This window comes from Neoarius graeffei, chromosome 1, assembly GCF_027579695.1.
Source record: "Neoarius graeffei isolate fNeoGra1 chromosome 1, fNeoGra1.pri, whole genome shotgun sequence".
Classification (NCBI taxonomy): domain Eukaryota; kingdom Metazoa; phylum Chordata; class Actinopteri; order Siluriformes; family Ariidae; genus Neoarius; species Neoarius graeffei.
The window spans coordinates 92451028-92464995 of NC_083569.1; the positions used below are offsets into that span (position 1 = coordinate 92451028).

General features: G+C 38.6%; 1 protein-coding gene across 1 annotated transcript; it reads left to right on the top strand.

Moving 5' to 3' along the window:
- Positions 1–9413: 9413 nt before the first annotated feature.
- LOC132890042 (uncharacterized) lies at positions 9414–13158 on the top strand. The gene is made up of 5 exons (XM_060926839.1): positions 9414–10548; positions 10672–10751; positions 11487–11561; positions 11904–13011; positions 13100–13158. The coding sequence occupies exons 1-5, from the start codon at positions 10164–10166 to the stop codon at positions 13156–13158; spliced, it is 1707 nt and encodes a 568-aa protein (XP_060782822.1). The 5' UTR covers positions 9414–10163.
- The last annotated feature ends 810 nt before the right edge of the window (positions 13159–13968 follow it).

Sequence of the window (13968 nt, forward strand, 5' to 3'; positions counted from 1 at the left end):
AGAGAATAGGAATGTTCATTCACTAAATTTCCTTCACAGTGGCTGCTCAGAAACAGAATAGTGCACTGAGACCCTGGGCCAGTGATATTGCAAACCATTTTTGGCATTGCTGCAAAACTTAGTGGTCTGTAACTGTCATATATGTAACTAAAAAAATGGTGGGTCAGATCTATTTCAATATAAGGTCACAGAGCCATGGCAAATTTGTCACCCATTCTAAATATGTTCGATATATATTATCTAAGCTTCTAAACTTCAGTCTTGTTTGGCCTTAGCCTAATTTTGTGGTCTCTGATATATATATATATATATATATATATATATATATATATATATATATATATATATACAGCCCTGTGATGACCTGGCGACTTGTCCAGGGTGTACCCCGCCTTTCGCCCGTAGTCAGCTGGGATAGGCTCCAGCTTGCCTGCGACCCTGTAGAAGGATAAAGCGGCTTGAGATAATGAGATGAGATGAGATTATATATATAAATATATATAGGGGCGGCACGGTGGTGTAGTGGTTAGCGCTGTCGCCTCACAGCAAGAAGGTCTGGGTTTGAGCCCTGTGGCCGGCGAGGGCCTTTCTGTGCGGAGTTTGCATGTTCTCCCTGTGTCCGCGTGGGTTTCCTCCGGGTGCTCCGGTTTCCCCCACAGTCCAAAGACATGCAGGTTAGGTTAACTGGTGACTCTAAATTGACCGTAGGTGTGAATGTGAGTGTGAATGGTTGTCTGTGTCAGCCCTGTGATTATCTGGCGACTTGTCCAGGGTGTACCCCGCCTTTCGCCCATAGTCAGCTGGGATAGGCTCCAGCTTGACTGTGACCTTGTAGAACAGGATAAAGCGGCTAGAGATAATGAGATGAGATGAGATGAGATGAGATGAGATATATATACAGCCCTGTGATGACCTGGCGACTTGTCCAGGGTGTACCCCGCCTTTCGCCCGTAGTCAGCTGGGATAGGCTCCAGCTTGCCTGCGACCCTGTAGAAGGATAAAGCGGCTTGAGATAATGAGATGAGATGAGATTATATATATAAATATATATAGGGGCGGCACGGTGGTGTAGTGGTTAGCGCTGTCGCCTCACAGCAAGAAGGTCCGGGATTGAGCCCTGTGGCCGGCGAGGGCCTTTCTGTGCGGAGTTTGTATGTTCTCCCTGTGTCCGCGTGGGTTTCCTCCGGGTGCTCCAGTTTCCCCCACAGTCCAAAGACATGCAGGTTAGGTTAACTGGTGACTCTAAATTGACTGTAGGTGTGAATGTGAGTGTGAATGGTTGTCTGTGTCTGTGTGTCGGCCCTGTGATGGCCTGGCAACTTGTCCAGGGTGTACCCCACCTTTCGCCCGTAGTCAGCTGGGATAGGCTCCAGCTTGCCTGCGACCCTGTAGAAGGATAAAGCGGCTAGAGATAATGAAATGAGATGATATATATATATATATATATATATATATATATATATATATATATATATATATGTAGTGGAAGTCAACTTGTGACCGAGTAAGACCATTTCTTGTACTCATAAACTTTTGGAACATCTTAAAGATTATTTTCTTGTTGTTTATGATACCTCTGATGGCTTTTGAGACCTGCAAGAGTCTTGCAGTTCTTTCCACACTGCTGATATGTCAATCTTCCTGTAGCAGCTTGCCTTTCCGGATGTTGACTTTGATGATGGCGCTTGAGTCCGCTGGCTGATCGACACACTTTATGGCAGATCATGCATGTCTGATCATCGGGGATGTCATATTGGTAATTGACCTTCTGATGACTCTGTTTGTGGCTGAGAAGACCTGCTTTTGAGAAGCAGATGCGGCCACATTGATCACACATAAGAAACTCCTTTGAGCCTCGCTCTGGGAGAAGGTTGACATCTCTCATATATTTGCCTGCACGTTTTTGTTGTGCATACTCTACTCTGTTGTTCTCGAAATCTTTGACACCAGTAGCAATCAGATTTCTCCACACCTGCCGATCTGATGCAAGGTCTTCCCAGGTGTCTACATCGATATGTGTCTTATTGAGTGTGTCTTTGAGATTGTCTTTAAAGTGCTTGTGGGGCTTGCACTGCGGTCATTTTCCTTGTGCTAACTCACCAAGCATAACCTTCTTGGGCATGCGAGTGTCTTCTAGGCAGACAAGGTGACCAGACCATCTAAGTTGATGTTTCATAACCATGGACTCAATACTTGTTGTATTTGCCAACTGCAGCACTCTTGTATCAGGCATATGAGATCGCCATGAGATCTTTACAATATTACACAGACAATGCTGATGAAAACTCTCAAGACATTGTATATGCCTGCGGTAAGTTGTCCATGTCTCACAGCCGTACAGCATGGTTGTTAACACACATGCATGAGACACATCAACTTTTGTTGCTAGTTTGATGTCTGATTGTGACCAGAGCCTTGATTCCAGTTTACCAAATGCATCGCATGCCTTTGAGAGTCTATAAGAGATCTCTTCATCAAGTGTGTTGGATCTAGATAATGTGCTACCAAGGTACGCAAACATGTCTACGACTTCTAGTCATTTACCCTTGACGTATATCGATGGCGGGGTGTATGGCTTGCCTGGTGCTGGTTGCAGCATGACGACTGTTTTTTTGAGACTGATAGTAAGTCTGAATTCATCACAGGTGGTTGAAAAGCAGTCCATTAGGAGCTGCAAATCTCTCTCACTGTGGATAATAAGGTCACAGTCGTCAGCATAAAAGAGATCACGAATCAAAGCCACGGACGTCTTATTTACAGCAGCGAATTGATGGATGTTGAAAAGCCTTCCTGTTGTGCGATATCGAATGTATATGCCAGCATCACTTTGTGAAAAAGCCTGCATAATCACGATGGCAAAAAAGATATCAAATAGCATAGGTGCCAGAATATCACCTTGTTTCACTCCAGATTCGACTGGGATAGGTTCTAAGAGCTCACCATTGACACAGACCCATGCTTTTATATTTGTCATGAAGAGAGTGAATGAGCCCCGTGAACTTCTCTGGACACCCAAGCTTAAAAAGAATACCCCAAAGATTTGGCCTATGCACAGTGTCAAAAGCCTTCGTGAGGTCGATGAAACACTGATACAAATCCAGTTGTTGCTCTCTACACTTCTCTTGAACCCGTCAGGCTGTGAAGATCACATCAGTTGTTCCTCGAGTCGGTCTGAAGCCACATTGCAACTCAGGCAGAATGTTTGGTGCAAAATGATCCAGCAACCGATGCAGCAGTACCCTGGCAAACACTTTTCCAACAACTGACAGTAGAGAGATCCCATGATAGTTGTCACATACATCTTTGGGTCCCTTCTTATAAAGTGAAATGAGAATGGCGTCTCTCCATAGCTGTGGAGTTGCACCTCTCACCCACACATCATGAAATATTGTATACAAATGACTAGAGATTACATCGCCTCCTTGCTGAAGTAGTTCAGCAGGTATTCCATCATTCCCAAGTGCTTTTCCGGAATTCATCAACTTTACAGCGGCCATTATTTCATCATTCATAGGTGGCTCATCAAGCTGGTAGATGATAGGTGCTTGTGCAAGTTTCTCAATGACAGCAGGATTGACTACAGACTCACGATTTAAGACATCACTGAAGTGCTGTCTCCATCTCGCCTTGATTTCATCTGGCTCACACAGCAGATGAAATCATATATAAAATATTACATAGGCTTTCCAAAAAAAATCACGAAGACATGGTACTGTCAAAGAACTCACTTTGTGCTCACTTCATATTTATTTTGTGTCAGAAAAAGTGGATTGGATTGGTACCTCACATTACCAATCAACACAGTTGGGCTCTTGGAGAATGTGAACATGGCTTGCTTGAGGATAAAGAGCGAGATAGAGTGGTGAGGACTTGGATCTGCACCGCACAGGGCAGTGGCAAGCATTGTTTATGACAACAGATTCATGAAATCCCTCCCCTACTTTGCAAATTTCAGGTATGTATACCTACAAACATGTACCTGTAGCCATTCTGAAAATAAGCTTCTGAGAAGAATATGAGAGAATGATAATAAGATGGTTATTTTGTACTGATTATGATATGGTGCAGTGGCGGCTGGCCCATAGGGGGTGCTCGGGCCAGATGTGGAGGGGAAAAAAATCTATCTATCTATCTATCTATCTATCTATCTATCTATCTATCTATCTATCTATCTATCTATATTTACAAATTGTATTATCAATGTCAGTTTTACTTAATAGTGTGTGCCTACATGCAATCTGAATTATTTAAACACCATTTCCACCAACTGACTCTTATTCAACAGTGAATTTCCATCGACAGACTCGTAGCATTTCTCTTCTTGGGCGCTCAGCAAAGCGCCCCAGAAGTGCAGTGAAATAATCGTGTATGGTTGCTAGGGAAAAATAATAAATATTTGGCCAATCAGCATCGCCAAATTTAATGGTTTTGGGGCGCTGGAAATTTCGCCCCTGCTTCAGAAAATCTCTCTCTCTCTCTCTCTCTCTGGTTAGAGGTGATGTTCAAAACTAGACTTTTGGTTCATACTGGACAATAATCACACATCTTTCTTGTCATAGTGTGTATTCACAACAAGAGTGTCAACACTGTGTTTCACTTCCCCTCTCTCTATCGTTTCACAGAAATACACCTAGCTCAGAACACACACACACACACACACACACACACACACACACACACACACACACACACACACACACACCTCATTTCATAGTCACTCTCTCACACAGAAATCTTACACTCACTCAAGGGCGTAGGTTTGGTCTAAGCTTTGGTAGGGACATTACAACTTACTCCCCCCCCCATCCACCCATAACTTGATCATACATCACGTGTACACAACCACACTCATACTCAGCGGAACAGTTCAAGAACACTTTACTTATTCCTTTTCAGTGTCATTGCTGACCTACTTATGCCTGTTCTTAACTTTACACCTCACCTGACCACCTGTAGGTTCTGCTTCCTCTGTCGAAACCTCCTCCTGGTTAGCACTACACTTCTTTGTGTCCTATGTAATCAAACAAAATGTTCATGAAAAAGATTCATGAATCCATTTTTAACAAACATGAGGACTAGAATATAGCCTACATGTTGCCATGATGTATTTAGCTCAGGTGAAAAGAAATTATGCTATGACTGAGTTCAAACTGGACAAAAAGAAAACTATAGTGACAAAAGCACAGATTCTTAACCTGCACACCCTTGGTAAAATTTTCTATAGATTTCTATAGAAAAAAAGTCTATAAAAATTCTATAAAATTTCTAAATTAAATTTTATAGAATTTTTATAGACTGTTTGTAGAAATTTTATAGAGTTTTAATAGAAATTTTATAGAGTTTTAATAGAAATTTTATAGAGTTTTAATAGAATTTTTATAGAGTTTTAATAGGATTTTTTATAGAGTTTTAATAGGATTTTTATAGAGTTTTAATAGGATTTTTTATAGAGTTTTAATAGAAATGTTATAGAGATTATACATAGAAATCTTATAGAATTCCTATGGAAAGTCAACAGAATTTAATGAAGTTTCTATAGAATTCTTTATAGAGTACTGTGAAAATCTCTACAGCAATTTCTATAGAGACTATAGCAATTTCTATAGAGATTGCTATAGTTATTGAAGTCACCTGCATATACTCGAAGACCTACCCATGAAAATACAGTGAGCAACTAAAAAAGCTATCAAAGGCGGAAAACATAAGGATGCAAGGTGCCATAGAATTCAGGACATCCTACCAAATCACTCTTAACTTCCAAAATGCCAGACCCTGGTACAGTATGACAAAAGCGCTTCTTGCTGAAAGTATTGAAATTTATTAGTTTTATCCTACTAGTACATGTAAGCTAGTTTGCTGCCTTTTTTGTTATTTCCTTTAGCTTGTTGGCAAGAGACATCTTTATAGTTGCTGGAGGGCATCCAAATTTACGGCATGCAAGATCTGAAACAAAAAATGGGATTTTGAAATTTAAAAAAGGAAATACAATTAATGCATTGCTAATCTATTATCAATAACACTTGAGCTATGAGAAAGCAATTCTAACAGTGCAAAAATGAGTAAATTACTTTTTAAATACTGTGCACTACATGAACATCTAAAAATTCAGGAATTTACAGATATGGCTACTAGCTCCATGAATGCACTGTCAATTCTGGCCTTTATTATACAACTGATAGAATATACAAAGACCACTTACCAACAACTGCCTCCACTTTAGTTGGGTCAAGGGCAGGCTTCTGATCCTGGTCTTTAAAGGCATTTGATTTTCTGCCTGTCAGACTTTTCCCAACAAGCTCTGCATCGGTAAAAATGGTCTTTAATAGTCTTCTGGCATATGTTGAACCCGACTTCACTGATGACAAAGCCATCAGGCTAGTTTTCTCAACCAGCACACCTCGTCCAATGTCAACCTGAGGACACGATTCAAAATTGATTAATATGCAAATGTATTATAATAGGTAAAATCCATGGTTTCATACACCTTTTCGACGTGATGACAACATCCCTTCAAAATGCCTTAATCAAACCTTCAAAGTCTTGCTGCATTATTAATATTACTGGAGAAAATTAGATTAAACCCCTCTTCATTCATCATACCTTTGTGGTTTCTTTGACTCTGCCAGGGGTGGCTGGTAGGCCATCATTTACATCTAATTGCTGTAAAAGGATAAACATGCACAGTATAGTTAAAAGTATCAATCAAATTTCAAATAATATATCCTCCCAAAAAAAAAAAAAATCACTGACACCAGTCACTTTCCACATCAATTAGTATTCTCCCAAATAATATGAAATGAGTCAGTATGATGACATGACAGCTGTGCCATACTGAAATCTGCAGCCTGGCCATTTCTCAAGCCTAGCTGAATTTAGTCAGTGACATGAATGGCAAAATTGACAATATTTGCTGGTAGAAGTCCTAAACTCACCTTCGTTCCTTCTTTTTCAATTGCAGAGGTAGGAGTTACCGGTGCAGTTATCGGCCTAAGTCCTATATTTGGGTTCTGAAATTGAATAACAAACATTTTTAGATGTAATGCTTTTCCTGTATTACAGAGAATTTGAGGTTGGCACATTCCTTAAAAAATACCCTTTTTTACCAATTATGCATGATTTTTATTTTGTTGCCACCAAGGAGATTGTAGGATGATAGAAACCGGGTGACTCCACTTGATGAAGCTGTCGAGACTAAACGACAAAGCTCGAGAAATGAAATAAATAAGTGGGTCCTAAAGAAGCTAAATCCTTGTCAAAATTATTCCATGACTAAAAACGCTCTTATAATGTAAATCCCTCTCTCATAGTGTTTGTAGGGTTGGAGGGCCATTAAATAAAGAATAGAAAGCCTTGCCTAGCTTTATGCCTAACAAATTGAACAGAATGGACAAAAATTCTTCTATCCACAAGTAGGTGGTTATAGCATCTTGTGTGAATGCCATTGTCTTACCTGTGACTCTGCTTGGCCAACCTCTTTTGTTTTACTTTCCCTAATGAGCATTTTAAGGTTGTCTACTAGAGATCTTGCATCTGTGTGATAGGAGAGGTAGACAATGCATCAACACTTTGAATGATCAGTTCATACCCTATGCATTTAACTTGAAATTGACAAGACTTTGTCCATTATTTCAATGAATTTTTACTGATACTTTTAGCATTCTGCCTATAAAACAGCAAGAAAGATCTCAGAATTGGGGATCGATATTTGCATAGGAAGAGAAATGAAGAGAAGCCCATTTTTTCTGAGGTTAAAAATCCCACAAACTAACCTGTAACTTACTTGTAGTGCTCAATCTCAGCTTCTAATCTGTTTATTTTTTCTTTTGCCAACTTGTATTTTTCTTTAAGCTTTGGCAATTTTTTGCAGCCTTGGCAACCATTTTCTTCAGAACTGTCAGTGTCTTCTATTGCTGATGTTGAAATTAGGATTTCTTCATCACTAACCTTCTTTCTCTTGACTTTTCTCTTCTCATTGGCATCCTGTAAAATACAAGAGAAATTTTTGTTTCAGAAAAAAATAATTTCCTTTTAAATTGGAATAAATGTGCAGCAGTTACAGATGGTATCAGAATAAATTGACAGATAATTGATTCTAAGCAGACACTGCATCTTTCATCTAGCAAACATTGAAGACAGGCCTTCCTCGGAAGCCGATTGCAATTTAAGCCCTTTAAAAAGATATAGCAACTGATACCTTAGAGACTAAAAGACAAAAATGGACAATGGCTTTTTATTATATGTACTTACTGAAGAAGTGCTTTCACTTTCTGACAATTCATCAGCCATCCTTTTATTTGCACACCGCAAACTTTTTCCATTCTTCCTACCAACTTCCATGGCAGCCTCGTAATTCTTAACTTGTTCGGTACGCTTGGCTTCCATAGCCTTATCTTTACCTATGATACAAAACATAATGTAATGTAACATTTGAGAACAATACTCTTCAATTACCAGGTGACAAAATAGAAGCATCTACAATATTATTATAATGTATGAAATCAGCCATGTCCAACACATAACTGGTAGGCAATTTTACATGCTTTTTTATTTAATATTACGTTACAACATGGACAGCCTCAGGGGCGTAGGCAGGGGGGGTTCAAGGGGTTTGTCCGAACCCCCCACTTAATAATCAAAAAGTAATTTAAAAAAATCAATGAGCCCTTCAAAAAATTAGAGAGATTAACTAGACTGACTACTGTCTAGTCAAACAAGAACAGCAATGTGATATAAGTAGGGTCATTTTAAGGTCTTAGGCATTTATGGACCATGATGTAGAAACATTGGTTGCATTTGGATAATAAAACTTGCTCTGATATCTGATATTGCCTAGTTATAGGCCTATATTTTTTCTTTCCCTGCACCTGGGCCTGGATTTGACCCCCCCCTCAAAAAATCCTGCCTACGCCCCTGAGCCTTGCCCTTCTTGGTCATATCATCGACATCATCATTACTTAGATTATAGTCTGAGACCTTGCCGGGTTGTTTTTTTTCAATGCCCTCATCCTCAACAGATTTTTACAAACCAATACTTTTCTGAATCTGGAGATTGCATCGTATTAGCAGTATAAGAACTGGGAGTCTGGGATGTTTCAGATTCTAAAATGATAGGAAAGGGAAATTCAACATCTCAAGTTTTGCCCACATTTTCTGCTTAAACATGTTAAACTGCACTCTCCCATTCAAACTCCAATAAAAGTTGAATTTTTAACTTCTGAATTCATATAAAGTGTTACATTTCTAAAAACACAATGAGGTCTAAGGATTCAGAAAAATGTTGGTTGAGTGAATTTGGTTCAAAAATAAGGAAGTTATCACAGAAAAACAACCCGGCAAGGTTTCGTCAAACAGACTATAGGCCTAGAAATAGGATGCTATCATTTTATCATATAATTAAAATTTTTTATCATTAGGCCTATTATTAATAATAATATTAATAAATCGTTTGCTATCGCCTGATTGCTATGATAAAAACATATTTTTATTTTATAATGAATGCGACATGTGCAGCTAGGCTTATTTTCTTACCAAAATCCAAGACTTTAGCTGGCGCTGTCTCTCCATTCCAAGGCACATCATAGATGTTCCCGACTGCTGACTGAAGCTTCTTTCCAAGGGCCATTAACTTTAACTCGGCACCACACTTTCCCACTTCTATTACATCCCATTGTGGTGGATCTTCAATCCATTGTAAGAGTAACCATGTTGTGGTAGACGATGCCATTCTCTCGGATCCACTTGATTTCCCACTGGGCACTGTATTATCACACTTTTCAAAAGATTCTTTAGAATATTTGTAATGCGCGCTTTTACCTTCCTGAGCTATTGACACACGTGGTGGTCAAACCAGTTATAACCGGATATAGCCAGCAGTGGTTCTTAGTCCTGATTGGTGCTTATTTACAATAACAGTGTATAAAGTGTCTAGTATTGTTATAGAAAATACAAATATCTATGAGGGACATTATTTTAATGTTATAAGCTATCTTGATTTGTCAAACTCAATCAGTATTCGAGTTATTTATTTTCTGCATTTCCGGTCCTGCATTCCAAGATGGCAGCCGCTATCCCATGTCCCACGCTACACTGAGGAGTATCTAATCAATAAGTACTGCGAAGAAATAACCAGTTTGAAGTTCATATAGTGATAATCAGAAGAGGAAATGAGCAAAAGGAAAAGGTACCACTCTAGTTTTGAGTCTTTAGATTTCGCTAAAATGTCAGGAAATGCCGATGAATGTGGCCATGATGGACGCGGTGGTGATTGTATTAGTAATCATGGTGCATCATCGTCTCTTTCTAATGAAAGTAGTAAGTCATCATTGTTCACGGATACAAGTTTTTCGTCTGACTGCAATGACGGTATAAGCGAAAGGACTGGCTCAGTGGTATCATCGCAAACATCTCTGACATCAAACGACAGTGAGTACTCTTTTGGACAGGATGATGAACTTCTAGGCTTACCCCAACACGACCGTGTCCGTGATGTGGAAAATAAAGTCAAAGATGGAGATGAAGTTGTTCCCAAAAATAATGAAGTGTTAAGAGGTAAGCACTAACATAATCAGAGTCAGTTGGATTGTGAAATTCACCAATTTCTCCCACCCAGTATTTAGATATCTTGTGTCTGATCAAAATAATAAAAGAGTAATAATAAATATTTCATTGCAGGTGAAGAGGGCAATGGATCGACAGACGGTGAAAGTCAAAGTGAAGTGTCTCTCTCTTCTACCAGTCATTCGACCCCTGAGGTGAGTTGCATTTTCCTATGGTTCTTGAAATAGAGATAAGTTAATATGACAAAAATCAGCTTGTTACTTTTGGTATTTTTGGAGAGGATACATGTAGGGTAAAAAGTTGGAGGATTGGCTTCTTAAGATGCTAAACCCATTTTGAATAGATATTAAGAGCCCAAATAGAAAATAGACATACCCGTACTAAAGTTGTTTATTAATTATTTAGAAATGAAAATAAATTAAACAGTTCACTGGATTGTATAGTTTTTATCCACGACGTTTCAAGCGATATCCATCACTTCATCAGGTGAAAGTTTGTATGATACTGGAAATATTCAGTTGCGTCATCCATATGACGTCATTGATTGCGTAGACCTGTCCTGGGTAATCCTATCTTATGTTGCAGTGCTGTATCCCATGTTCTAGATAATTTAAACCTTAAACCTCCATTCCGATTCAGTTTCGGGCAAAGTGCTCTTTCATAAACTGCTTCTTTTACTCCCCTTTCAAACCATCGTGACTCCCTGTCTAGTATGGAAACATTTTTTAATGTAAACGAATGTCCTGTAATGTCTGTGTGATTCGAAAACTGCTGAATTTTGTCCTGAGGAGTTGTAGATCTTATGTTGTCGCTTGAAACGTCGTGGACTTAAAACTACAATCCAGTGAACTGTTTAATTTATTTTCATTTCTATATATTTAACCTGGATGTCTGATAATATTCATAAATTTATTAATTATTGTTTACAGAATCTTGAAAATGGTGAACTCGATCAATATGAAAGATATAATGATGAAGAACTGGCTGAGAGACTTAATGATTTGGTGAGTACAAAAATGTAAAATGAGTTGAGGACTTCCGATTGGGTCGTCCCAGTCTATGGATTGAAATTTGTGAGTGACATAATTAAGGATATTTCATTGTAGGAATTAAACTAATGATTTGTCAAGACTCGGCTGGTGGTGATTTGGGCCAATTAACAATTTATTTCCTCTTCTGCAGTAGTGGTGAACCAGTTGTATAATGATAATATCACGCTGCATGATTTGACCCCTTCACAAATTTTAAGTCAAATCTTGAAGGAATTATGGTAGACAGACTGAATGGCCAAAAAACAATATGTACATACAGATTTGCTCACACCGTATATTATTTTATATCTTCAGGATCAGAACCTCTATGATGGGTGCCAAATAACAAGGCGAGAGAGTATTCTACTCATAATGGGACACATCATAAGGAATCATGTGAGTGGAACAGCTCTGCAGAGCCTACTGACAGTCTTGGAGGCACATTTACCAGCTGGAACTGTATTCCCTGCTTCCCAATATCTTTTTATGAAGAACTTTAAAAACAGTGACATCACTCTAAGATTTCACTCATACTGCCCTTCTTGTATAACCTACATTGGAAGTAATGATATGTGGTGTGAAAATTGTGACACAAATGTGTCTGTAAGTGACTGCATAGATAATGGCAATTATTTTATAACATTTGATGTTAAAGATCAATTGTTATCTATGCTACAGAATGAAGATATTTGTAAACACCTACAAATTGGGGCAAAAAGGGGACTTTGTGATTCCTATGGAGGTCGATTATATCGTAAACTCCCTCTCGAGAATGATGACATTACTGTTTCATTCAACACAGATGGCGTTCAAGTATTTGTTTCATCAAGGTATTCAATATGGCCATTGCAGGTAATGGTTAATGAGTTACCTTATGCTATAAGAAGGAAAAACATTTTTCTTGGTGGCTTATGGTTTGGTGACTCTAAACCTGACATGAATACCTTCCTCAAACCTTTTGTCACTGAAATGAATACACTATCAGATACTGGCTTTAAGTGGGGTACAGAAAATGACAGCCACACCAGTAGGGTGTTTGTAACAACATGCTCTTGTGACTCAGTAGCTCGCTGTCTTGTACAAAATGTGACACAGTTCAATGGTTGGTGTGGGTGTAATTGGTGTTTGTCACAAGGTGAAGTAGTTTCAGTTGGTAGAGGGCATGCAAGGGTTTATAGTATGGAGAACCAACTACCAGTTAAGAGGAATAAAACTTCTCACATAGAACATGCGAGAACAGCTGTTCAGCAGGACAAACCTTGTATGGGTGTCAAAGGTCCATCAATCTTGTTTCTTTTAATGTATTTTGACATTGTAAACAATTTTGTTGTTGACTATATGCATTTTGTATGTTTGGGTGTTGCACGCCAGGTAGCAGGTCTATGGCTTAACAGTTCAAATCATGCCAAAAATTTCTACATTGGTAACTCCATAAAACACCTTAGTGACCGCCTTCAATGTATAAGACCACCAAAGGAAATCACACGTATTCCTGGTGCCTTGCAACACAGAAAAAGTTGGAAAGCTAGTGAATGGAGGGCATGGCTTCTCCATTATTCCTGTGTTGTGACAGTTGGGTTCCTAGGTAAACAATACCATGATCATTGGATGACACTTGTAACAGCTATGCATTTGTTGCTTGCAGACAAACTAGATGATGAATCTTTTCACCTATGTGAATCATTACTCATAGATTTTGTAGTTAAATTTCAACAGCTTTATGGAAAAGAGTGTATGACTTACAATGTCCATCAGTTGCTCCATGTAATGGATTGTGTGAAAAACTGGGGACAGCTCTGGGTGTATTCAACTTTTCCTTTTGAGAGCATGAATGGAAAGCTCACAAAAATGTTTCATGGCACAACTTGTGTGCATAAGCAGATATAAGAAAAGTTTATGTTGATTAAGTCATTACCATCATTATCAATTGGGGCCTTTACCAATAGCCCTAACCTTTTAAGCTTTTTCCAAAAAAATGTGTATGGTTTTGCTAAGGGTATTAAAGAGGCATATAATGAGACTGTATGTATTTTAGGCCTGCCTGTCAGACTTGCCCTCAACTTTGAACAGCTATGTTCATTGAATAATATTGGTGTAACATTAAAAGATAGAACTGTCCAGGCATACCCACGATTAGTTCTTCAGAATGGTTTATATTTCGTATCTGAACAGTTAAAGCATAAGAAACAAGAAAGAAATAATTCCTGCTTTCACTTAAGAGATGGTCAGATTGGGACCCTGCAGTTAGTGGTTGCAGTGTGTAAAAATGAATGTGAAGATGATATATGTAACTGTAAAAAAGAATTGTACTGTATATTTCGACGTTTAACATCTACTCGAATAATGTTTCAGTTAAATACAGGTATATATAAAGTTAAGG